The 26489-nt window shown below is 43.5% G+C and overlaps 2 protein-coding genes across 2 annotated transcripts in view; one reads left to right on the forward strand and one right to left on the reverse strand.

The window, feature by feature from the left end:
- On the reverse strand, window positions 2626-21848 carry LOC110261741 (atherin-like). Its single transcript, XM_021100034.1, has 5 exons — window positions 21839-21848; window positions 20278-20336; window positions 19831-20127; window positions 18317-19769; window positions 2626-3403 (listed from the first exon to the last, which is right to left on the reverse strand). Exons 1-4 carry the CDS (start codon window positions 21846-21848, stop codon window positions 19128-19130), a joined length of 1008 nt encoding a protein of 335 aa, XP_020955693.1. The 3' UTR covers window positions 2626-3403; window positions 18317-19127.
- The window catches only part of BRPF3 (bromodomain and PHD finger containing 3), a 39694-nt gene continuing 32689 nt past the window's right edge, over window positions 19485-26489 (forward strand). The window contains exons 1-2 of the mRNA XM_021098638.1: window positions 19485-19716; window positions 22605-24081. Of these exons, the coding sequence (XP_020954297.1) occupies window positions 22631-24081 (1451 nt within the window). The 5' untranslated portion in view covers window positions 19485-19716; window positions 22605-22630. The remainder of the gene's footprint in view (window positions 19717-22604; window positions 24082-26489) is intronic.

Below are 26489 nucleotides of genomic sequence, written 5' to 3' on the forward strand. Positions count from 1 at the left end.
CCAGGCTAGGGTTGAATCAGAGCTACAGCTGCCAGCCTACACCACAGCCACAGCAATGCCAGATCCTTAACCCACTGAGCAAGGCCAGGGATCAAACCCGGGTCCTCATGAATACCAGTTTGATTTGTTAACCACTAAGCCACAACAGGAACTCCAAAACAAGTGTTTAGAGAATCATTTAAAAATTACTTTGTGGAGTTCCTGTCGTGGCTCAGTGGTTTATGAATCTGACTAGGAACCATTAGGTTTCGGGTTTGATCCCTGGCCTCGCTCAGTGGGTTGGGGATCTGGCATTGCAGTAAGCTGTGGTGTAGGTCGCAGACGCGGCTTGGATCTGGCATTGCTGTGGCTGTGGTGTAGGCCGGCAGCTACAGTTCTGATTGGACCCCTAGGCTGGGAACCTCCATATGCCTCGGGTGCAGCCCTAGAAAAGACAAAAAATAATAAAAATTACTTTGTTTTGGGAGTTCCCTCGTGGCAGTGTGTTAGGATTCGATGTTGTCACTGCAGCAGCTTGGGTTGCTACTGTGGTATGGGTTCAATGCCTAGCCTGGGAATTTCCACATGCTGCAGGCATGGCCAAAAAAATAAAAATAAATAAAAATAAAAACCATTTTAACCCTATTCAAGCAATTCTGAAAACCAACATAAAATACACTACTTTTGAGGAATTATATAATTTATCAAAACAAACTCCCAAATAAGAAGAAAATCAAAACATGATAGTTTTTAAACACCCTTATCAGAAAAATCAGTCCCAGTTTTCACAAGGAAGTTCTACCAGCCTTTAAGAAACAGATGGGTTTGTCCAATTCTTCTTTCTCAAATGCTTTTAAAACTATTTCAAGGGGAAAAAAAAAAAAACTATTTCAAGGCATTGAAAAACCCGCAACCTCATGGTTCCTAGTCGGATTCGTTAACCACTGCGCCACAACAGGAACTCCCAGAAGACCTATTCTTGAACAGTAAGACTTACTATCAAAGAGGATTGCATTTTCCCTTTAAAAATATCAAATTACTTCTTTTTAAAAAGTCTCTCTTTTTTTTTCTTTTTTAAACCAATTTCAGGGAGTTCCCGTCGTGGCTCAGTGGTTAACGAACCCGACTAGGAACCATGAGGTTGTGGGTTCGATCCCTTGGCCTTGCTCAGTGGGTTAAGGATCTGGCGTTGTCGTGAGCTGTGGTGCAGGTTGCAGACTCAGCTCGGATCCTGTGTTGCCGTGGCTGTGGTGTAGGCTGGCGGCAGCTACAGCTCCCATTAGACCCGTAGCCTGGGAACCCGCATATGTCACCAGTGCGACCCTAGAAAAGACAAAAAAACAAAAACAAAAAACCAACTTCCTATCCCCAAATGGTATGGAAAAACAAACAAGAATAGCCAGCAACAGATCGTCTATAAGATTGTGTAAAAGAAAACTCTTTATGGTAATTTAATAAAAATGTGCAAACCCCTGCACTGAAATCTAAAACATACCTTGCTGAAATTAAAGACAAACATACATGGAAAAAATACTCTATTAATGGGTTGTAAGACTTGTATGGTTAAGCCATTCCCCCCAAGTTGATATAGAGACAATGTAATCCCAAATTCTCAAGCAACCTTAATAAAAGAAATTGACAAGCTGATTCTAAAATTTATGTGGAACTGCAAAGGACAAAGAATACTCAAAAAAACCTTGCAAAAGGAAGTAAATTTGGAGGAATTATTCTCCATGCCTTCAAAGCTTATCATGAAGCTAAGAAAATCGAGACAGTTTGACATGGGCAAAAGAACAAATAGGTCAATGTTATAAGAATAGAGTCAAGAAGTAGACCCACACATATACAGTCAAATTATTTTTTACAAAGTCATTAAATAGAGAAATAAAAATTTAAGAAATGACGCTAGAAGTGTAATTTACATACAGTGAAATGGGCAGATTTAAAGTGCACAGTTCCATCAATTTGGGCAAATACATATACAATTTAATCTGTTCATATTCTTGTCAATTCCTAGGAAAAGGGCTTTAAACATATGAAAGAATACTCAAAGTGATAATAATAGAAATTCAAGTTAAAACTACATCAAAATATTTTTTTCACCTATCGGATTGGCAAAAATCTAAAAGTTTGCTAACACATTCTGTGGATGAAACTGCGGGAAAACAGGCACTCTCATACCTGACTTACATGAGTATAAACTGGTACAATTCTTATGAAGAACTATCACAGTTCCAAATGTATACAGCCCAGTTTGGGTGATTTATCCTATAGATATATTTCCAAGTGGACGAAACTATATTATGTATAAGGTTATCCTTCACAGAGTTTCTTTCAAGGATAGGGCTTGAAACAACACAAATTTCACCTGTATGGGACTGGTAACTAAATTATAGGAATCCATATGATGAAATATGGGTAGCTTTTTTTTTTTTTTTTTGTCTTTTTAGGGCCGCACTTACAGCATATGGAGGTTCCCAGGCTAGGTAGGGGTCCAATCAGAGCTGTAGTTGCCAACCTACACCGACCTATGCCACAGCCACAGCAGCGCAGGATCTGAGCCACGTCTTTGACCTACACCACAGCTCACAGCAACACTGGATCCCTAACCCACTGAGCGAGGCCAGGGATTGAACTCATGTTCTCATGGATACTAGTCAGGTTCATTACCGCTGAGCCACAGTGGAAACTCCTGGATAGCTATTTAAAAAAAAAAAATAACTTCAATGCACTAATATGGAAAGATCTCCAAGATTCTGTAAGTGAAAAGAATAAGATGCTGAGCAGTTAAAGCAGCATGTTCCCGTTTTTATTAAAAAGGAGAGGTGAAGAACTAAATAAACAAAAAATCTATGTTAATAGTTGCTTGTGCATAAAAAAATTCTGGAAGGATACATAAACTAAGACCAGTGATTCCCTACGGGAGAGAATTGAATAGACAGGGGACAAATGCAAGATGGAGACTTATTGCTCTATAACATTTACTTCTGGCTTTTAAATCAGATGAATCTATTACTTAGCCATAAAAATTAAATTCAAAAGAATAGGTCCAAAATACTAGAAAATTATAGTATGTAACCAGATGGTCAGGTAGTTGGAGTAGAAGAGTTCCAAGTTTCTTGTATGGTTTAGGAGGACTTACCTGTGCATGTACTTACTTGCCTATGCCTTCTTTTTCTCTTTTTAGAGATGCACCTGCAGCATTTGGAAGTTCCTGGGCTAGTGGTCAACCAGATCCAAGTCACATTTGTGACTTATGCTGCAGGTTGCGGCAACGCTAGATCCTTAACCCACTGAGTAAGGCCAGGGATCGAACCTGCATCTTCACAGACACTATGTCAGGTTCTTAACCTGCTGAGCCACAACAGGAACTCTTGTGCCTTCTATCTGATTTCATGGATAACTTTGTGCCATCAGTTTAGTCCTATAGCACAAGGAAAAAAAATTCTTAATCAAGATATAATCTACATATAGCATTATTTTAGTTTCAGGTATGCAAAACCATGATTTTCTATCTGTATATATTGTAAAATGATCATCAAACAAGTCCATACAGGAGTTCCCCTTGTGGCTCAGTGGTTAACGAATTCAACTAGGAACCACGAGGTTGTGGGTTCGATCCCTGGCCTTGCTCAGTGGGTTAACGATCTGGCGTTGCTGTGGCTGTGGTGTAGGCCGGCGGCTACAGCTCTGATTAGACCCCTAGCCTGGGAACCTCCATATGCTGCGGGAGCGGCCCTAGAAAAGGCAAAAAGACAAAAAAAAAAAAAAAAAAAGTCCATACATGGTTACCAACATTCTTTTTCTTCTGGTGAGAACTTTGAGGACCCCTCACTCTTAGCACTTTCATATATACATTTGGTATTGTTAGCCATAGTAGTCATGCTGCACGTTACATTCCCAGAACTTATTTTGAAACTGGAAGTTTGTACCTTGTAACTTCTTTAACTCATCTTGCCCACCCCAACCCCCACCTCTGGCAACCTTCATTCTACTCTGTGTATCTATGAGTTGTTTTGAAAGTCCACATAAAATTGATACCATATAGTATTTGTCTCTGTCTGACTTATTTTGCTTTGTGTATAAGGCCCTTGTGGTTCATCCACATTGTCACAAATGGCAGGATTTCCTTCTTTTTTATGGCCAAATAATATTCACATATATATAGTTGATTTATATAGCACATCTTCTTTCTCCATTCATTCATCAATGGACGCTCAGGTTGTTTCCATGTCTCGGCTATTGCAAATAATGCTGCAATGAACATAGAGGTGCATATATCTTTTCAAGTTAATGTTTTTGTTTTCTTTGGATAAATACCCAGAGGTGGAATTGTTGGATCATTTGGTAGTTCTATTTTTAATTTTTTGAGGAATCTCCATACTGTTTTCCACAGTGGGCACACCAATTTACACTCCCACCAACAGCTCAGGAGGGCTCCCTTTTCTCCACATTCCCACCAACATTTGCTATTTCTTGTCTTTTTAATAATAACCATTCTTGACAGATATGAAATGATACCTCATTGTTTTGATTTCTCTGATGATAGTGATCCTGAGCATCTTTTCATGTACCTGTTGGCTATTTGTATCTTTGGAAAAATGTTTACTCAGATCCTCTGCCCATAAGACATCTATAGGGGTCTCTGAAATGTTCTAACACATTTTTGGATATCTGGAAAGCCACATGTATGTGCAGGGCTATGTGCATGCCCAGGACAAGTGTGAGAAGTCCCTAACTCTCTCACTGCTGGGAGACCTTGAGACACTGTACAAGCAGGAAGTAAAGACTAAAGCAAAGTTGTCCAGTGTGCTAGAGTCTGGAAGATACACTACACACAGACACACACACACAGATGCACACCATCCTTGGTAAAAGCCAGGAGACATTAACTCAAGGCATGTAAGGAAACAGTTTGTCCATTCAGAACCTGGGATTGCTGAACCAACCAAGCTGAGACTATAGTGACCATGCATCGTGATGAATACAGATTTACAGAATTAGTTCAGTAAAGTCACTAAACAAACTGCAACACAGCAGTAGCAACAGCAAACAGCAACAACAATAAACCCTGGGAAGTAAGGGGAAGGTGATTTCTAGAGTTGCTACATTACATTGTTTAAAATGTCTATTTTACTGGAATCCTCCTCCTGGCTCCACAGAAACGAATCTGACTAGGAACCATGAGGTTGCAGGTTTGATCGCTGGCCTTGCTCTGTGGGTTAAGGATCCAGTGTTGCTGTGAGCTGTGGTGTAGGTCGCAGATGTGGCTCAGATCCAGCGTTGCCATGGCTGTGGTACAGGCCAGCAGCTGCAGCTCCGATTAGATCCCCTAGCCTGGGAACCTCCACATGCTGTGGGTGCAGCCCTAAAAGGCAAAAAAAAAAAAAAAAAAAAAAAAAAAAAAGTCTAATTTTCAAAAAACTTATGAGACACGCAAAGAAATGGGAAAATATGGGAATCCCCCAGTGGTTCAGTGGGTTAAGGATCTGGCATGTAACTGCTGTGGCTCTGGTTATTGCTGTGGCACAGGTTCAATCCCTGACCATAAGGGTGGACAAAAAGAAAGTTTAAAAAAAAAGAAAGAAAAAGAGCTTTAGTGCAATAACTGAAATGAAATTTTTACTAGAGGGGCACAACTACAGATTCAAGCTGGCAGAAAGAATAATCAGAAAACCTGAAGACAGTTCAAGATTTTCTAGTCTGAGGAATATAGAGAAAAAAGAATGATAAAAAATGAACAGAACCTCAGACACTTGTGAAACACCATGAAATGTACCAACATGTGCATCACTGAGGTCCCAGAAAAAGAAAGGAAGGAACCAAAAAAAAAAGTCTGGCCCTAAAAGTCCCAAATTGACTGAAAATCATGAATCTACACATTTAAGAAGTTCCACACACTCTAAATAAGATAAAATCAAACAGATTCATATCTAGACACATCACAATCAAACTGTCAAAAGACAAAGAGAAAAATCTTGAAAGTAGCAAGAGAGCTATGACTCATCACATATAAGGGATCCTCACAAAGATTAACAGCTGAATTCTCATCTATGTCAATATCCTGGTTGTGATATTTTCTACAGTTTTGCAAGATGTTACTGCTGGAGGAAACTGGGTAAATTATTATACATGGAATCTCTGTATTATTTCTTATAACTGCTTATGAATCTATAATTATCTCAAAATTAAAAATTTAACACACACATACTTCAAAAACAACACTGGGATGCAAGATGAAATCCTAATAGAAGTGTAAAAATATTTAGAATTGAGCAATAATAAAGATACAATGGGAGTTTCCTCATGGCACAGTGAGTTAAGAACTTGATTGCAGTGGCTTAAATGGCTGCTGAGGCACTGGTTTCACCCCTGGCCTGGCACAATGGGTTAAAGGATCAGCATTGCCACAGCTGATTCAACCCCCAGTCCAGGAACTTCCATGGGCCATGGGTACAGCCATTTAAAAAAAAAAAAAAAATACTATGAACCAAGACTTGAATAACAAATAAACAATAGTGGTAATTCGAGGTGAACTTACAGTCTTGAATGCTTATATTAGAAGTGAAGAAAGTCTGAAAAATTAAAAAACTAGGCACCCAACCTAAGTTAGACACGTAACACAATAAAGTGGAAGGAAGCAGATTAAAATGATTAGAGAAATAATCAAAAAATAGACTAGAAATAATTACCAAGGCCAAAAGCTAGCTATGGGGAAGGGGGGTGTAAATAAAATGGAGAGGGGTAGGGGTAGAGGAAAGAAGAGAAGATGTTCGTAATGCAAAGGGGGACATAACTATTGATGAAGCAGAAATTCAAAAGAAAACACTTTTGAATTTACAAAACTTAAATGAACAAAATCCTAGAAAAATATTCCAGCTTCCCAAGAAACAGCTCATTTCAATCATATAAATCTCTTCCAGAAAACTGAAAAAGAGGAAATATTTCCAATGCATTCTATGAGATTAATACAACTGAATTCCCAAAGCACTCAAATTACAGCCAATCTCAATTGTGAACCTAGATGCAAATACATCAAAATATTAGCAAACGAAATCAGTGATGTATAAAAGAGGTAATAAATCATGACAAAGTCAGGCTAATTCCAGAGATACAAGAATGGTTTAATATTAGAGAACCAATTCCTCACATTAACAGCAAAGGAGAAATCCAATTACCATCTTAATAGGTGCAGAAAAAGCATTTGATAAAATTCAACACTAATCATGATAAAACAACTTTTAGCAAAGTGAGAATAGAAATGATATTTCTGAATCTGTTAAAGTGTATCTAACATAACACCTAAAGCAAACATCATTCTTAGAAGGGAAATGTCAGAAGCATTTCCTTAAAACTGAGTAATGAGACAAGGATGTCTACTGCCTCAATCTAACACTGTGCTGAAGGTCATTAAGAGAGATAAGGAAGGAAGGAGGGAGTGAAGGAGGAGGGAGGAAGGCAGGTCCTGTGTAATGTTTGAAAAAGGAAGATCAAAACTATTAGCTACAGGTAATATAATTATCTATAGAGAAAACCCTTAAGAACCAACCAAATCATTAGAAACAATAAAAAAGTTTAGCAGGATGGCTAAACATAAGATGAATAGGCAACAATAAACTATTATTTCCAATACCCGTAACTAATGGGAAAAAAATTAAGATAATATTTACAATATAGGCAATATAGCCAGGAAATGACCTGGCTTGATTATATTTGATTTCTAGCTTGCTCCTCCAGTCTCCTTTCAATTCTGTGAGCCCCCTTCAGCCCTTCTAATAAATTCTGTTTTTTCCTGAGACATCTAGAATTGGATTTTAGTGCTTGCAAGCACATATCCTGTAATTACACTATTATTTTAGTGGGTATTTGGGAGTAAAATGTGTGTCGGGGTCCTCAGGACCACCCCCAAATTCAATAATTCCATAGGAGGAATCAGGATGCCACTGTATGTATGGTTATGATTTACCAGAGAGAAAAGATACAGAGCAAGGATACAGCAAACCCAGTAAAATCAGCAAAGAGAAAAGGCACATGGGGTGTAGTCTTGAGGAAACCAGGACCAAGCTTCATGACCTCTCTCACAGGGGATGCACTTAATTCCCTCAACAATGAGTGTAACAACTAAGTCAAATGTTGTTTACCAGGAAGCTCATTAGAGACTGTCCAGAGTTTTTACTGGGGACTGGATACAAAGGCACCCTGAGCCTGGTGGCATGTACTCAAATTCCAGACTTCCAGAAGGAAAGCAGATGTCTAGCATAAGCCATACCGTTTGCACAAATAGTTTAGGCACAGCAAACCCCTCTTATCAGTGAGGGTGGTGAGAACCTTCCTGAAATCCAGGAAGTTCCCAGATGCCAGCCTTGGAAGCAGGCATTTCAAACGACAGCAGTCAGGCCTGCTATGTTAACTGTTTCCTGCATAGTGCACATTCTTTCTGCCATACTGAATTGGAATGCTAATTTATTATAGCTACTTTTCAATACATTCAATTCTGAAATAATCTCATTTAACTTTAAATACATTTCATATTAACTTTGTGTGTGTGCATGTACGTGTCCTTTTGCCTTTTCTAGGGCCGCTCCCGCAGCATATGGAGGTTCCCAGGCTAGGGGTCTAATCAGAGCTGTAGCCACCTGCCTACACCAGAGCCACAGCAACTCAGGATCCAAGCCGCATCTGCGACCTACACCACAGCTCACAGCAACGCCAGATCCTTAACCCACTGAGCAACGGCAGGGATCGAACCTGTAACCTCATGGTTCCTAGTCAGATTCGTTAACCACTGAGCCACGACAGGAACTCCAATTTCATATTAACTTTTATGAAACTACATAGTTTTAAAAAGTCAAATAAAACTATGAGGTTTAAAAATAAAACTAGAGATCCCTGTTTCACCCTAATTCCTGTACTCCCAATCCACAAACAACTGTTTCAAACTCTTTAGTAGTTTCTTCTAGTTTTTATCTTTCTTTTCTAAATAACACACATTTACTGTTAGTTCTAGATTCTTTTCAATTTTGTACATTATTAACTTTCAACTATAGACAATGAGGATTTAATTCTTGTATCTCCTACCACTCATCTCGTATTCCCGAAATTGTTTTATCATTATTTTTAGTTAAATCTCTATTCTGTTTTTCATTACTATGATTATACAGATGTTTGCAGATGAGTCACATAAGCTCAACAGAAATTATATTTCTTTCTTCTCATGAGTTGTCTTTCCTGGCATTAATAATTGCCTGTTTTAAAACTTTCATTGTCTATGTACATATTATTAAATCCATCTTTAAACTCTCCATCAGTACTGAAAACCTCCTTTCATACAGTGAAATGTACCTAGCAAATTAGGCATGCCAATTCTTCTTGGAGTCTTTCAACATCAATGGTTGCACCCTAGGCCTGCCATACAACAACTCCTGAGATTTTCCTTCACCATAATTGAGGAAGCATTATGCATCTTTCTTGTATAGGGTCCCATTTCATGGATCCCATGAATCCATGAAACGGATTTTCTTTTTGGGCTGCCCCATGGCATATGGAGTTCCCCAGCCAGGGATCAGATCCGGGCAGCAGTTGCCTCCCAGGCCACAACTGTGGCAATGCTGGATCTTTAATCCACTGTGCTGAAGGGTATTGAACCCACATCCCAGGGCTCCCAAGATGCCACAGATCCCGTTGGGCCACAGCAGGATCTCCACCACGACTTTTTAAATTTCATTTTTCCTCCATAGTTTTTGTGGAAGATGTTATCCAGTTGCTTCTTGAGAAAGAATAAATGTAGCCTTGCATGGCTGAAAATATCTTTATACTATTCCCATATTTAATATTTTGGCTAGGCATAGACTTATACATGGGAAACTGTTCTCTTAGCATTTGAAGGAACTAGTCTGATGTCTTCTAACTTGGTATTCTGATTCCTGATCTTTTCTGTGTGAACTTGCTTTTTCCCTCTGGAAGGTTTTTTTTTCTTTTGTTTTCTTTTTTTTTTAGAGCCGCACCCACGGCATATGGCGGTTCCCAGGCTAAGGGTCCAATTGGAGCTGCAGCTGCCGGCCTACACCACAGCCATAGCAACTCGGGATCCTTAACCTGCAACTTCATGGTTACTAGTCGGATTTGTTTCCTCTGTGCCACAATGGAAACACCTATCACAAGTCTTCTTGGTTTAGATATCTTTTTGCATTCATTGTACCAGGGCACTGGGGGAAATTCAAGACCTTCATTTCTGTGAAAATTTCTCTTTCTAGAATTGCTAGAAATAGGATGTCTGGTGTCCTGAATTCATTCCCAAATTCTCTTTTCCTATTTCCCCCCTACTCTCTTGGAGACTTCAACTTCACCTTCCAAATATTCCACTGTATCTTTAGAAATCTTTCATATTTTAAATTTTCAAGACTTTGTTTTCTTTCTTTTCTTGTCTTTTGTCTTCTTAGGGCCACACCCGCAGCATATGGAAGTTCCCAGGGTAGGGGTTGAATTGGAGCTGTAGCTGCCAACCTGCACCACAGCCACAGCAACTCGGGATCTGTGTCTGTGACTTACACCACAGCTCATGGCAACACCAGGTCTTTAACCCACTGAGCAGAGCCAGGATAGAACTTATGTCCTCATGGATACTAGTCTAGTTCGTTAACCACTGAGCCATGACAGGAACTTCTGTTTTTGTTTTCTGACTGCATCTTTTCCTTCTCCCACCTTCCCTCCCTCCCTTTTCATGGATGCTACTCTTTGAGGCAGAGATTTTTGTTTTTTAAGACTTATTTGGTTCTCTTCATTAACCATTTCCCTCTGTTGCTTTGTTGTGGGCTATGACATTGGTTTAATATATATAACATGGGGGCTCACATATCTGCTGATTTCTGACTACTCAATTTTGAGTGAGATAATAAAAAGCTGCTTAAAATTGTATGTGTCAGGGGAAGGTGAGGGAGTACTTTGGCATCTGGTGGGCTTCAGTATAAGGCAAAAGGTGACAAGTTGGATTTTTTTTTTTATTGGAGGTCTTCCTCCATTAATATTCATAAATAGGTCTTTACTTTCTGAGAGGAATCCTGGAATTCTCTAATATCCTCTAATCCACTGCTTCTCAAACTTTAATATGCATATGAATCACCTGGGGGAATCTTATTACGAGGCAGGTTTTGGTTTGGCAGTGGGGCCTGAGAGTCTGCATTTCCAACCACCTGGTGGGAGTGTGCCAATACTACTGTTTCTTGGACAACAATCAGCAAGATTCTAAAATGAACATGGCTCCTGGTGTTCTGAAGTGTGAGGTGGGGGAAGAGGCTAGACCATTGAGGATTTTGATCTCATGAAAACTTTTTTTTTTCGATTCCCCACCGAAAGGATAAACTGGTTAAAAATATTTTCACGGGATTTTTTTTTTTTTTTCCTTCAGCCTCCTTCTGGACCACCAGATTCCAGCAATTTGGACAAGCTTCCCCTTTCCTCTTTATGCCCTGAGAAGGGAAATGAGGTGGTGGGGGGGTGTCTTATCATTCAGTATTTTAATTGCCATTTTCAGAAGAGCACTTTGTCCCCGTCCTCAGTGGTGCCTGGAATCCCCAAGTCCTGATCTCTTCGGTTCAATTTCTTGAGACGGCAAATCTCCAAGGGGTAGCAGGGAGATCTGGTGGCATCTTTTAACAGGTTTTTCAGCCAATCCTTCTTTCTGGCCTACTTTCTTAGCCACTGCCAACCCCTCACAATACCCACCGCCCAAGCACACACATTTCTTCAGAAGTACCTGCAGTCTCTAATTTTAAGCCTTTCTAGTGGTCTAATGTGAATCAGCTGATTTTTACCAGCTCTTTTTGCAGACTTATGTTTTAGCTTTCTCTGATTTGTTCATTTGTCCACTTCCATTCTCCAAAATTTTATTGACTCTTCTCATCTGCTGTTTCTTTCCTCCATTCTCTTTGTTCTTGTGGATTTTATTTTATTTTTTTAATCTTTTACTAACATATTAAGTGAAGTTTGGGGGATTAATGCATGTGATCAATCCACGCATTTTAAACATTTATCATTAAACTTTCCCCAAAATATTCTTCTCACTATAGATTATTCATTCTATGGTGTAGAATGTAGATTGAGTTTTTTATTTTATTTTTTGTCTTTTGTCTTTTTAGGGCCGCACTCACGGCATATGGAGGTTCACAGGCTAGGGGTCTAATTGGAGCTACAGCCGCCGGCCTACACCACAGCAACGCCAGATCCGAGCCACATCTGCGACCTACACCACCCTTCAGGGCAACTCTGGATTCTTAACTCACTGAGCGAGGCCAGAGATCAAACCTGAAACCTCAAGGTTCCTGGCTGGATTTGTCTCCGCTGCACCATGATGGGAACTCCTGGATTGAGTTTAAATCTGCCATCATCTTACTGCTTATTTGTTCTACCTTTGCTGTTTTCCTTTTTCATTCTTTGTCTTCTTTTTGATTGGCTGAATATTACTCCTTTTTTTCCTCTCTACCATTTTGAGTTATATCCTCTTTTTCTCATTCTTTTAATGATTAGTTTAAAATTACAACAGGTATTCTTTTTTTCCCCCTTTTTACAGCTGCACCCGCAGCACATGGAAGTTCCTGGGCAAAGGTCAAGGTGGGGCTACAACTGCAGTACCACAGCCACAGCAACACCAGATCTGAGCCACATCTTCAACCTACGCTGCAACACATCTTCAACAACGCTGAATTCTTAACCCCCTGAACCAGGCCAGGGATCAAACCTGAATACTCAGAGAGACAACGTTGTGTGCTGAGCCACAACAGGAATTCCACAGGTATTCTTTTTCAATCAAATTGTGACAAAATTTATGTAAAATCAATCACAGCTATCCAGTAGTTTGATGCCTTTTGACAAATTTTTCTCTACCACCATAATCAACATATAGAATGCTTCCATCACTCCCTCAAATTCCCATGTGCCCCTTTAGAATCAGTTGCCTGCTCTGCCTCCAGGGAGCTACCAATCTGCTTTCTGTCACTATAAATTAGTTTACATCTTCAAGAATTTCATATATATGGAATCACACATTACAAGTATTCTTGACAATCACAGGCTCAATCTTGGAGTTTTCCCTTTTCCCAGACAATGCAAGGACCTTAAAACCCTTTAATCCTAGAATTATCTAATATCCTCTAATCCACTGCTTCTTAATATGCACATTGTATTAGTCATTGCTCTCCAGAGAAACAGAACCAATATATATTACAGGAATTGGTTCAAGCAATTAAGGAGGCCAAGAAGTCCCATGGTGTGTCATCTGCAAGGTGGAGAACCAGGAAAGCTGTTGGTATAATTCAGCCAAGTCCAAAGGCCTGGGAGCCAGGATCGCCAATGTCCAAGGACAGAAGATAACGTCTGGGCTAAAGTAGAGAGCACATTCAGCCTTTCTCTATGTTTTTGTCCTATTCAGGTCCTCAACAGTTTGGACGATGCCCAGTCACGTTAGTGTGGGTGATCTTCTTTACTCAGCCCACTGATTAAAATGCTAATCTCTTCCAGGAAACACCTTTGCAGACGCAACCAGTAACAATGTTTTGCCAGTTACCTGGATATCCCTTACCCCAGTTAAGCTGAGAAACAAATTAGCCATCATACCCAGGGGGATTTTGTTAAAATGCAGGTTCAGGTTTGGTAGGTGCTAATATTTTTGTGCATTTTCTCTCTTCAGCAAAATTATACCAAGTTGGTTTACTGAGCTATCTTGTCAGTTCTTTTGCTGAAATATAGAAATAACATGTTTTATGGGGTCCGGATTTCACTCATGATTGAAAGTTTAGGATTTAACAGAAATGCTAATTAAAGGTTGAAATGAAAGGATATTAAATCAGGTTGAACAATTTACACTTGCCATATTCTATTAACTTTCAGGTTTGTGGTTTAGCATTCCACTGAGTATATGGTAGAAAGTTCTAGCCAGAATTCAAGTCCACAGAGGATAATGTGAGCCATACTAGGTAGATAATTTAAACCATATTGTACCATACTCTCTTGCCTGGCTGGTTTTTAAAGCATGAACTATATAAAAGCCATTTCCTTGTGCTAAAAATCATGAGGCAGGGGAGTTCCCTTGGTGGGGCAGTGGAAACAACCCGACTAGTATCCACGAGGATGCGGGTTGGATTCCTGGCCTCCATCAGTGGGTCTGGGATCTGGTGTTGCCGTGACCTGTGGTGTAGGAGGTTCCCTAGCCTGGGAACCTCCATGTGCCAAGAGTGCTGCCCTAAAAAGCAAAAAAAGAAAAAAAAAAGGAACTTCACATCTAATTCCCTACCCAACAGACTTCATGCTCTTTGTTCCCAGTCTTTTCTCTCTTTTTTTTTTTTTTTTCTTTTTTTTTGCTTTTTTAGGGCTGCACCCACAGCACATGGAAGTTCCCGGCTAGGGGTCCAATCAGAGCTACAGCAGCAAGTTGACACCACAGCCACAGCAACATGGGATCTGAGCCACGTCTGCAACCCACACCACAGCTCACAGCAACACCAGATTATTTACCCAGTGAGTGAGGCCAGGGATCGAACCCACATCCTCATGGATCCTATTCGAGTTTGTTAACTGCTGAGCCATGAAGGGAACTCCATCACATCTCTCATTTTTGATCAAACAGAGTAAACCACTGTTCCCTGAATCAACATTATGATGCCGCACCTTTCTCTGCTCATGCTGTTGCTTAGCCTGTACCACACTCCCTCTACCAGCCTCCTAACTGACACCCAACCCAAGCTTTAAGGTGGAGCTCAAATGGCAATTTTTTTTTTTTTTTTTTTTTTTAGGGCACATGAAAGTTCCCAGGCTGGGGGTCCAATTGGAGCTGCATCTGCCAGCCTATGCCACAGCAACGCAGGATCTAAGCCCCATCTGTGACCTATACCACAGCTCATGGCAACACTGGATCCTTAACCTACTGAGCAAGGGCGGGTATTGAACCCGAGTCCTTACAGATACTAGTCAGGTTCGTTACCGCTGAGCCATGATGGGAACTCCTCAAATGACATTTTCCTCATAAAGCCTTCTCCTCACTCATCTCTAAATTCTCATACCACTTTCCTTGCATCTCTTTTGAGGTGCTTATATGCTACTGTATGTTCCAGTTACTAACATACTTGCTTTACTACTGTGATGAGTTCTTTTTTTTTTTTTGGCTTTTTAGGACTGCACGTATGGCATATGGAGGTTCCCAGGCTAGGGACAGAATCAGAGCTGTAGTTGCTGGCCTACACCACAGCCACAGCAACTCGGGATCTGAGTCACGTCTGTGATCTACACCACAGCTCACGGCAATCTGGATCCTCCTTAGTAAGGCCAGGGACTGAACTTGCATCCTCAAGGATACTAGTTGGGTTAGTTAACCGCTGAGCCATGACAGGAACTCCTTCTGCGATTAGATTTTAAGTGACTTCAAGTGTGAGAGCATAGACTTTTCACCTTTGTGGTCTTCACAGGCATAAAATAGAACCTTCTGTAACTTACAAATAATTATTGAATGAATATGTATTTTACCATGACTAAAAGAGACTCTGGAGAACTTGAGCTGACTTATCATTTCCTCCATTCTCTGGGCCTCAGACCCAACGGGCCCCTGAGTAACTCTTTGCCACCTCTTAATCTGCAGTGATTTATCAGCATTGTCAAAACCTCCTAAATGTGAGCTTAGATTCACCCTCAATCTTCTTTGTTCCTACAGCCAATCAGTCATTGAACTGTTGATGTCTTCTGATTTCTGATCTCTCTTTTCCTCCTCTTTCCCCACCATCTCTTCTACCATTCCTGTTAATGCCATTTTATTTTCACAATGCCTAATTATCTACAGTAAATTCTTCCTGGTTTACGTAATACTGTTCCTGTCTACTTTATCCTATGTGTAACGGGGACCATAATGATAATTTTATGGGGGGTTATAAATTGATAAATGAGATACAGCATGCATATTGTCCACTGTATCTTTTGAGAATCACCTCCTGCCTTGTCCTTTGGTTCTCGTAGTGAAAAATGACCAGACCTCATCAGAGTATCATGTCTTTCTCACCACATCTATTAGTTCAGGTTGGCTGAAGAGACTACGTCCTGATGACATAATTAGAATCTCTTGACTTGATCTTACCTAAAACCAGATGCAGCCCTGGACTTTCTGGTTACGAGAATCAGTAGGTTTTACTTTATTAGTTAAACCAGTTTGAGCTTGCGACAAAAAATTTTAATAAAGCACTAAGCACAGTACCTTGCACATAAGTGTCAGATATTTTTATTATCTAAGAGTATCCTTGCCATATCTCATATCAATTCAGACTTCCCATACAGACCAGCTATGATAATTTCCTTATTGTTTCCTATATATTGTCCCTTTGCCTGGGCTGCTAGGTCATCAACCTAATAATGTCATTCTACACTCTTTTTACCAATTCACGTCCATCACTATTTAGAACCAGGCTAAAAGAAACCTCCTATCCTCCATTTGGGTGGCTCTATACTATTCACTGCCTTACCTAATTTCTCCTATGTATGTTTTCTAGTTCTTTTTGCTTGCTTCTTGAATAAATGCTATTCAAGGCAAGGGAAAACATATTCTATGTTTAATATGTTCAATGTGCTTTTCTAGGTTAAGATTTTGTCATTATTTTCGAAGCAACTTGTACAGGGTTGGACACAGTAGCTGTTCAATAAGTGTCTGCTATAGGAATGAGTTAAATTTAGAGGGTGTGGTATTCAATTTAAAGTCTGTTAGCATAGCTATTTTTTTCCTTTTTCTATGAAAACTATATTCTTAAAAGCATTTCCATTTTAGCAAGAAAATATCACAGTGATTCTAAACTCCAATATTCTTTGTACTTATGGTTTTAGAATTCTTTTAGCCAAGGTCTAAGGTAGGAATAGTCTATTAAAAATAATTTAACAATCAATCAAAGCCTATTTTCTTTTCATCACACTTATGTTATTAATCCAGTGGGTACTACATCTGATCTTTCAGAGGTTTCTTGCCTTTGCTAAACCAATGATAATAGTAAGTCACTGACAAAGTTATTCTGAGATGCTGGGAAAAAAAATCGAGAGGGAAAGTTGTATACATGCTTCCTCTTCTGGGTCTAAATGGTAAAACAGTCTCCTACTCCAAATTAAGTCAGTCTCCACTTAGAAATAGAGGATTTTTAAAAACTACTTTTTGGAATCAAAAGTCTATGCCTCTGTTTGTTGAACTTAATTTAATGATAAGGCCAAGGGCTGGTAATTTAAACTCTAAAATAGCTAAAAGATTAAAGGGAATTAAATTTAGTGCCTCTGGGACTCTTGATAGCTATGTTCGAAATTTGTTTTTAATGATATAATTGTCCCACCTTACATTTAAGATTACATCATAGTAAATTGGTTATGCATGCAGTTACACTAACAGAAACCAATTCCAAATGCCAAAAATAAAAGTGAGGACAACTGTAATGTTGCCACTAAGAAAGTAGAAGTTGAAAATAGAAAATACTTAGGCTGAATAAGGTCTTCTATTAAAGTTCTGAATAGAAAAACTTGGAAATCATATGTATCAGGTTAACAATGCATTTTCATTCACCTTTAAATCATTATTTTACTTACTGTTACAAGTGGAAACCAATACATTTTTTCAAAGTATTTATTCATCAATTTTAGTGGAAAAAGATAGCTCCCAATCACACAAATGGGAATTGTACTAAATAAATTTTGAGACCATCCATCAAGAAATAAAAGTTACTAGTCATATGTAGAAATGGTTCTATTTCACATTTTAAAAGAAGAAATGAAATTCAGTGTTCTTCTTTCCATTAGTCTTCTTTTTCCTTTTCCCTTAACTAAGAGCAACTGTAATAGTCTATTGCCCCTGGGGCTTTCCCTTCCACAATTAATCATCTTTTCTTCCACACCTTCCCTCCAAATGATTATTCCTCCTAGCCCTAAAACACTTGACGGTTAGTTCATACTATTTCATCTTCACAGTTTTCAAACACCGCCCTGCCCTTACTTAGATCCACAAGCCACTACCTTTTTCTTTTCTTTTTTTTTCACTCCCTTTTTAAAACAAAATTGGTTAATGAAGTATTTTTGCTATCAATTTGCCAAAAGGTGCTACGGTATAATCAGGAAAACATCTTTGTAATACAAATTAGCTTCCTTACTTTTATCAAACTTTCAAACCCCAAACACAGTATGTTTAAATTCCTTAGGATCATAAACATCTATACCTCAAAAGTTCGTTCAGTTTAAACATTTGGAAGACTTGAATCCTAAGCTTTTATCCTTCTTGCTCTGACTCTACAATCTATGTTCTTGATTGTCAGAACCAAGAGAAAAATTGTGAAAGTCTTACCAAGCTGTACTAGGAGCGCGGACAGCGGAAACGCTTTCAATATGTCATTCATCTTCACTTTTAAGGCAGTCTGTCCATACATACTTTCTGAACATCGTTAAATATTGGTGCTTAAGACTTCAGTCATGTGAGGTAAACGTTCCAATTCATAGGCAAAGTGGGTGGTGGTGGCAAAGGAGCGCTTTTCTAAAATTTACCAAAGTAAAAGCCAAGCTGATTGTATCTGAAAGTCTGAAGCTGCCATTTGTCAAATATCAATTAGAAAGCCGCTTTTGCGTTAACCGATTCCTAGCCAAATCAGTCTTAAGGAGAGACTGTTTCCCTTGTCTACAAACGAGGTGCCAGACGTCCTTAAGCAGACCGTCAAACTTTTACGTTTTTTTCTTTTTAAACACAGGAGGGAGACGATGGGACACTGAGAAACATCAGGTCTGTTTCTTAAGAAGGATGTCTCTGGGGGAAGCAGGCGCTCACCTGTACCCAACAGTGGCAGGTCTTCCCCGGCTGTCTTCCCTGGGGGAGGGTACGGACATCGATAGACCTTTGTCCTCCCGACTGCAGCAAGGGGGTTGGGGGAGGGGCGCGACTTTCTGGGAGTAGTACAGGCACCTGCACCCCGAGACGCAGACCGGTTTTGACATCAATGTCTGCCCTGGCTTAACCTTTGGAGGGACCCTCAAGCCCAGGGAGGGGTTTGTTGCCCTAAACCTTGGCTGCCTCTCCCGCAGGGCTGGGGGAGGGGACGGCTGATCACTCTAAAGAGTTAGGGACCCCGGTCTTTCCCAATAGGACCTGAACGTCCTCCAGCTCTCTAGCCCGGCTTGCCCCGCGGCGAGCTGGGCCGGGGTAAGCCGGGGCAGATCCTTCTTTGCTCCGCGCCCCTACCGCGTCCGCACCGCCACCGTGAGGCCGAGCAGGGGACAGTGCCCTGTGGCGGCAGCGGCTCCGCGCTCCTCTCCGCGCAGCCCCGGCTGCCGCCGCGCCGGGCACGGGCGGGGGGATTTTTTCCCCCCGTTTCCCCCCCTCTTTCGCGCTCTCGCTCCTGTTCAGCGGGAGAGCCCGCGGAGCCAGGGAGGGAGCGAGGGAAGGGGTGGAGGTGGCGGGGGGGTGGGGGAGGCCGGAGGGGCGGATCCTGCCTGGGGGCTGATCCCTCCCTCCCCTCGGCCGGGCTCCGTGGCGGCAGCGGCGGCGACGGCGGCTTCATTCCCCCTCCTCCCCCGGGAGCGGCGGCGGCGGCTGGGCTGGGGCCCCAGCGCGGGCCGGGAGGGGGCACGTCAGTGGCCGCCGAGGCTAGCGCGGGAGGAGGCCGCGCTTCGCTCCCCCGGCCGAACCGACTGCTCGACTGCCGGCCCGCCCGCGCCCAGGGGCCCCCGAACGGTGGGGCCGGGCCAGCGGCTGAGGTAATGGGGGCGGCAGCGGGACCAGACGGAGCGGGGGCCGAGGGCAGAGGGGCCTACGGGGACCGGGGACTGCGCAGGGTGGGGGAGGGAAGCGAGGGGCTTCCCGAGCTGGGCGGGGGCGGTGCGAAAGCTGTTTCCTAGAGCCAAGGCGGCGGCGGGGAAGGAGAAGGCGAGCGAGGGGGGGAGCTGAAAAGCAAGGACCCCCTCCCGCAGCCGCCATCTTGTTTTCCCCCCGGCCCTGGAAGCTGAGCCACCGAGCCCCGCCCCCACCACGCTCTCCAATTGGTCGAGCCAGAGGGGAGTTCCACCCTCTGAGCGTCCCTTGGCGCCCCGGTTTCTCCTGACGGGCAGGTGAGGCGGCCAATGGGTGCTCGCTTCTGTGCCCCGCTCGTTCTCAGGGGCTCGCTTTCTCTGTGTGAGGGTCGGACTCCGCGTCAGTCTGTCGCTGGCGCGCTCGCCCCCTCCTCGATGTTATTTCCCTCCTTTCTCCTCAGAAGGGTCGAGATTTTTCTGGAAGAGGTGCTTCTTTAAAAGGGCAGGAGCCTTGGGAGGGGTCCTCACTTGTCTCCTGAATATCTCGTGTAGGGTGCAGTGGGGGACGATAATAATTCTTTCCGGACCTGGGTGGGGTGGGCGAGTGGGGGGCTCAGGGGATGCGGAGAAGACCTCCGGTGGTGTGGGAAATTTTTGGAGTTGTGTATGTGGGAAGGGCTGCGTGGGATTAGAAACTCCCGCCAAAAAACTAGATTGTAAGCTCTTTGCGGGCGAAACTCATCTCATTTTCCTCAGCAGCAGCCCTTCCCCCTCTAGAGTTTGCCCCTCAGAGACTTGAATGGGACAGCAGAGGTCTCTGTAGGTACTTGATGCTTGCCTGAGAGATGGCTGAACTGCCTGGGAGGCAGCCGGGAGGGAGGGAGAACACACAGTGGCTTTAACAAAGGAGGGGGCACGTCGCCTCCCTCAACTACTGAGGTAGCTTTTCACAGCTCTGCAAGGGTCTCCGTGCCCTTGAAGGGGTGGGGGCAGGTCTCTTGGCCCGGACTGCCCCTATGGAGTTTGCATTTATGAGGCGCGTAGTGGCCAAGGGTCCCTGGAACCTGTTCAGAATTGCCGTGATGATTCTCTTTCCTTTGGTTATGAATAGGATTGTGCCCGCCTGCCACTGTGCCTCAGCCAAATTGGTTGTTGGTAGTCTCACTTTGGGATTGGAAGGCCTTTTAAGTAAGGATGTTAATAATAGCTCATTAACAAATAGGAACGCTTAAAGACAGATTTCATTAATTTCATTTTACTGATTAGAGTATGGGGGCACCGGAGATCGAGTGACTTTCTCCAGTTACCCAGGGCCAAGATTAGAACCTAGATTGCCCCCAGGCTTCTTTTTGTACCAGACCATGGCATCTCTGTGGTGTTTTTACATCTTGGTGAGATGAGCTGAGCAGATCACAAGATTTGGGCTTGAGCTGTAGCTTTACGACTTAACCAGCTTTGGGTGGAGTGACACTTTTGTGAGCCTTTGTTTCTTCATCTGTAAAATGGAGATGAGGATATTCTACCTTCCAAGGTAGCTGAGAAATATTACAAGTAAAAGGGCTTCGTAGTTTATAAAAGTGTGCTAAATTATCATCACCATCTCCACTTTATGGGTAAAGATGGTAGATCCTGCAACCAGGGTGACAAGTTCTGTTTTTCTACTTGAAATAACTTCTGTTTATATCCTTACAAGTCTCTGCCCATACCTCAAGGCACCATATCCCCAAAGGTCTTTCCTTGTACTGATGGCCTCAATAACTGCCTACCACAGCTCCCTCCATCCCAGAGAATGATGTGGGAAACATTTAGGGCTTTCTTTTCATTGCACAAGGGTAGACGGTATTTTGCGAGAGAGGGACTTTTGAGATAATAGAATGCACTGAGAGCTTACCCCAGGTATTTCCCCGGTTACCTTGGCCCTTAGATCCAGTGAGAATTCCAGATAGGCCACTCCCAGAGTTTCCAGGGTTTCTGCTTAGAGGTGTACTAGCCACTGTATGCTGCCTTTTGCAGAGAAAACCCTGCATGTGTTAGTTTATAGTTCTTGGGCCACATGTAATAGGCATTTTAGGTCCCTTCACACCTTTACCGCTGGGCATGGTCAGGGGATAGGGTTTCTGATCAGAATAAGATGGGTTGGGATAGGGCTCTAGACCTGTGGAGTTTTGATCCCTGATGGGGCCACTGTTTATGTATAGAACTTGCAAGTGGATGCTATTCTTCTTTATTTCTGAAGCCTTAACTACCCCACCCTATTTCCATAGTTAACTGTGTCGCAACCTTATGTACATCATCAGAACATTAGGCCTCTCCCCACATGTTACACTGTTTACCTTTCTTTCCCTTCAGTCATAACTGCTTGAGGGCAGGAACCGTGCATATTTGATTTTCATTCAACTGACACTTAGTGAGTGCTTACTTAGCAGTCAGGCACCATTCTAGGTGCTGGAGATAAGAGTAGTGAACAAGACAGGCAAAAATCCCTTTCCTCACAGACCTTTCATTCTAGTGGAAGGAAGCAAATATACACAAAAAATAGGTAAATTATATAGCACAGTAAAAAAAAAAAAAAGGAGTGTTATAGTGAAAAATAAAACAGGATGAAAGGTTGGTGGTGGGAGAAAGGATTTTGCAGTTTTGGATAGAATGGTCAGAGAAGGTCTCCGTGAGAAGCAGTGTTTATGGAAAGACTTGAAGGAGGTGAAGGAGCAAACCATGTGGGTGCCTGAGGAGCAGGATGTTCAGACAGAGGGAACAGTGAGTTTGCTCAGTGGCCGCTTGATCAGATGGAAGGGTGAATGAGTGCACGTATGCCTGCTCATCCAGCTCACGGTCTCCTGGCCTTCTCTCCTTAGGCCTGTCTCGTTGGTTCTCAGGTGCCATGAGGAAGCTTCGCCGGAAATCGCGGCAGAATGCCGAGGGCCGGCGCTCCCCATCCCCCTATAGTCTGAAGTGCTCACCCACTCGGGAGACCCTGACATATGCCCAGGCCCAGCGGATTGTCGAGGTGGACATCGATGGACGTCTGCACCGTATTAGCATCTATGACCCACTCAAGATCATCACAGAGGATGAGTTGACCGCCCAGGATATCACTGAATGCAACAGTAACAAGGAAAACAGTGAGCAGCCTCAGTTCCCTGGTAAGTCCAAAAAACCCTCATCCAAGGGCAAGAAGAAGGAGTCCTGCTCCAAGTATGCATCTGGCACTTCTTTTCACCTCCCGCAACCCAGCTTCCGTGTGGTGGACTCAGGCAGTCAGCCAGAGGCTCCCCCCCTGCCTGCTGCTTACTATCGCTACATCGAGAAGCCGCCTGAAGACCTGGATGCAGAGGTTGAGTACGACATGGATGAGGAGGACCTGGCCTGGCTGGACATGGTGAACGAGAAGCGGCGGGTAGATGGGCACGGTTTGGTGTCAGCAGACACCTTTGAGCTGCTGGTGGACCGGCTTGAGAAGGAGTCGTACTTGGAGAGTCGTAGCAATGGAGCCCAGCAGTCGCTCATTGACGAAGATGCTTTCTGCTGCGTGTGCCTGGATGACGAATGCCACAACAGCAACGTCATTCTCTTCTGTGACATCTGCAACCTGGCTGTACACCAGGAGTGCTATGGTGTCCCCTACATCCCTGAGGGTCAGTGGTTGTGCCGCTGCTGCTTGCAGTCTCCTTCCCGGCCTGTGGATTGCGTCCTCTGTCCCAATAAGGGTGGCGCCTTCAAACAGACCAGCGATGGGCACTGGGCCCACGTTGTGTGTGCCATCTGGATCCCTGAAGTCTGCTTTGCTAACACCGTGTTCCTGGAGCCCATTGAGGGCATTGACAACATCCCCCCTGCCCGCTGGAAACTAACCTGCTATATCTGCAAGCAGAAGGGGCTGGGCGCAGCCATCCAGTGCCATAAAGTGAACTGCTACACGGCCTTCCATGTGACATGTGCACAGCGGGCTGGGCTCTTCATGAAGATTGAGCCTATGCGTGAGACCAGCCTCAATGGCACCATCTTCACAGTGCGCAAGACCGCCTACTGTGAGGCCCACTCGCCGCCAGGTGCTGCCACTGCTAGGAGGAAGGGTGACTCCCCTGGAAGCCTCAGTGAGGGTGGGGAGGAGGAAGGACTGAAGGAGGGCTGTGGGGAGGAGGAAGAGAAGGAAGAGGTGGAAGAGGAAGAGGAAGATGAAGGCCAAGGTGGGGTAGGCGGCTCCCTCAAGGGTGTGTCCAAGAAGAACAAGATGACTTCAAAGCAAAGGATCAAGAAGGAGCCAGAGGAAGTGGGCCGAGACACACCTTCTACTGTCCCCATGGTCACTGTCCCACAGATACCCTCTTACAGGTGAGCCTGCCCAGGAGGGCTCCCCAAGAACTCATGGTTTCTTCTTGGGCTGGTGTTGGCCCTGAGCCAGACCTCCTTCCCCAAGGTTGGTGGATATCTGTTCTCTTCTGTGCTCTCAGATTTAGACTTCTCCTTTGGACCCTGGGCTCACCTGGCATGGTTGGTAGTTTTGATTGTGCCCTTCAGAGCAGAGTGTCTCCTTTGGTTCAAGGCGAGACAGCCACTAAGTTGCTTAGAAACCCAGGTGGCAGGATGTCTAAGGCAGTATTTCTTCAACAGGGCACAAGTGGCATTTTGGACAGGATGGTAATTCATTGTTGGGATTGTCCCATGCATTTCTCGATGTTTAGCATCTGTGGTCTTTGTCTGTAAGTGCTATTTGTGTCCCCTTCCTCATTGCCTGGTCTTTGTGACAACCTCAGACCTCTCCGCATATGTTTCCAGTAACCCTCATGGGGATAGAAGTACTTCCAATTGAGAACCACCGTTTCTTGAGGGCTCAGTGTGGGCCTCTGCTGTCCTGGGAATTATGGAGACTGTATGTAAGGGGGTGGTCGGGTAGAAAAGATATGCTATTTCTCCTTCTGAGAAACATTTAGATTTAGAGAAAAGATCATTTAATTCAGCTGTGTAACTAAGCCACCTTGGCCTCCACTGAGTTTGCTGTACAGAAACCATTGTACCTGTTTTATTTTATTATCATTATTATTATTATTATTATTTTTGTTTTTTAGGGCTACACTTGCGGCATATGGAGGTTCCCAGGCTAGGGGTCCAGTCGGAGCTACGGCTGTTGGCCTACACCACAGCCACAGCAACGCAGGATCCGAGCCGCGTCTGTGACCTTCATCGCAGTTCACGGCAACGCCCGATCCTTAACCCACTGAGCGAGGTCAGGAATCGAACCTGCAACCCCATGGTTGCTAGTGGGATTCATTTCCACTGTGCCACTACAGGAATTCCCACTGTGCCTGTTGTAAACAATCAGAAAAATAGTTGGAGCTGTTGGAGGGATGGGAGCTTGGCAGAGAAGCAAGAAACAGGAAAGGTTTTCCAGTAGAGGCTCATCTGATTGGAGATGTTCATTAAAAAGTGTACAGTGTCATGTTCCCTTGTGGCGCAGCTGGTTAAGGATCTGGCATTGTCACTGCTGTGGCTTGGGTCACTGCTCTGGTGCAGGGTTCAATTCCTGAACTGGGAACCTCTGTATGCTGTGGGCACACCCAAAGGAAAAAGTATATTGTGATAGAGCAGGAAGGAATCTTGGAGATTATTCATCTAACATAGTCCTTGCACCTTCTCCCACACCCCCAGATGAAGAAACTGCGACCACAGGAGGTAAAGTTCTTCACTCCTTAATTCATTCACCGAGATGTTTATTGAGTACTTACTATATGCCAAGTCCTTTTCTCAGTGCTGGAAGGCACCAGGGGGAAAGCAACAGACCCTGGACCACAGGCTGGGGTTCATGATGCCTCTCGCTTCTATTCCTGCTGTCTGTCTCTCTTGATGTGAGGGATGGGGAGAAAGGAGTACTGGAGTGGGGAGTGAGGTGTGTGAAGGAAACAGGCAGTCGAACTAAGACACAAGAGCGGAGGAGATCCAGAGGGAGAGGCTCCAACTCAGTCAATGGGAAATGGGTCTTCTGGCCACAGAGCTGTTCAAGGCTCCCCTCTTCCCTTAGGGGAGTGGGTCCATGCTTAGTCCGCATCTGCAAGGTGGTTATGGCCTGGACCAGACTTTCTGGTTGTTAGGTCTGCTCTTAGAGGTGGTCTCTTGCAGGGGCGAGCACAGTGTGCTGGCTAAGAACCAGAGAGACCTGCACTGAATCTTTTTTCAATGACTTCTGTCACTAATTACCTGTGTGATATTTGGCAAGTTACTTAACGTCTTTTAGCCTTAATTTATTTATTTGTAAATGAATCTACCTCATAGGGATGTCAGGAAAAATAGATGAGATGATATAAGTAAAGCACTCAGCATAGTGCCTGGCAAATAGTAAGCGCTCAATAAATGGTGGCTGCTGCTGCTACTGCTATTGTGTTACTATTCTTTTCCCCACCTGCACAAATGCTCTTGGGGCCTTCGGTGGCCAAGAGTAGTGGGGGAGGGGGCTGCCTGCATCTGGGCAGGTGTGCTTGGCATGGGTGTTGGTGGGGGATCTGTCCTGTGGGGAAAGGCCTAGGCCTTGATTTTGTACGCTTGGCTTTGGGGCAGGAATGTCTGACCATGGAAAGGCACAAGGCCTTGGGTGAGCAATGTCCAGCCCAACATGCACATCCTTCTTAGGTTCTACTTTGTTGTTTAGCCACAGTTATCTTCCTTTCAGTGGAGTGAGAGGAAGAGTAGCAGAAGAAACACCACAGGAGCACTGAGGCCTTGCTTAACCAATTTGGGAACACAGCATG

The sequence above is a fragment of the Sus scrofa genome, chromosome 7, assembly GCF_000003025.6.
Source record: "Sus scrofa isolate TJ Tabasco breed Duroc chromosome 7, Sscrofa11.1, whole genome shotgun sequence".
Classification (NCBI taxonomy): domain Eukaryota; kingdom Metazoa; phylum Chordata; class Mammalia; order Artiodactyla; family Suidae; genus Sus; species Sus scrofa.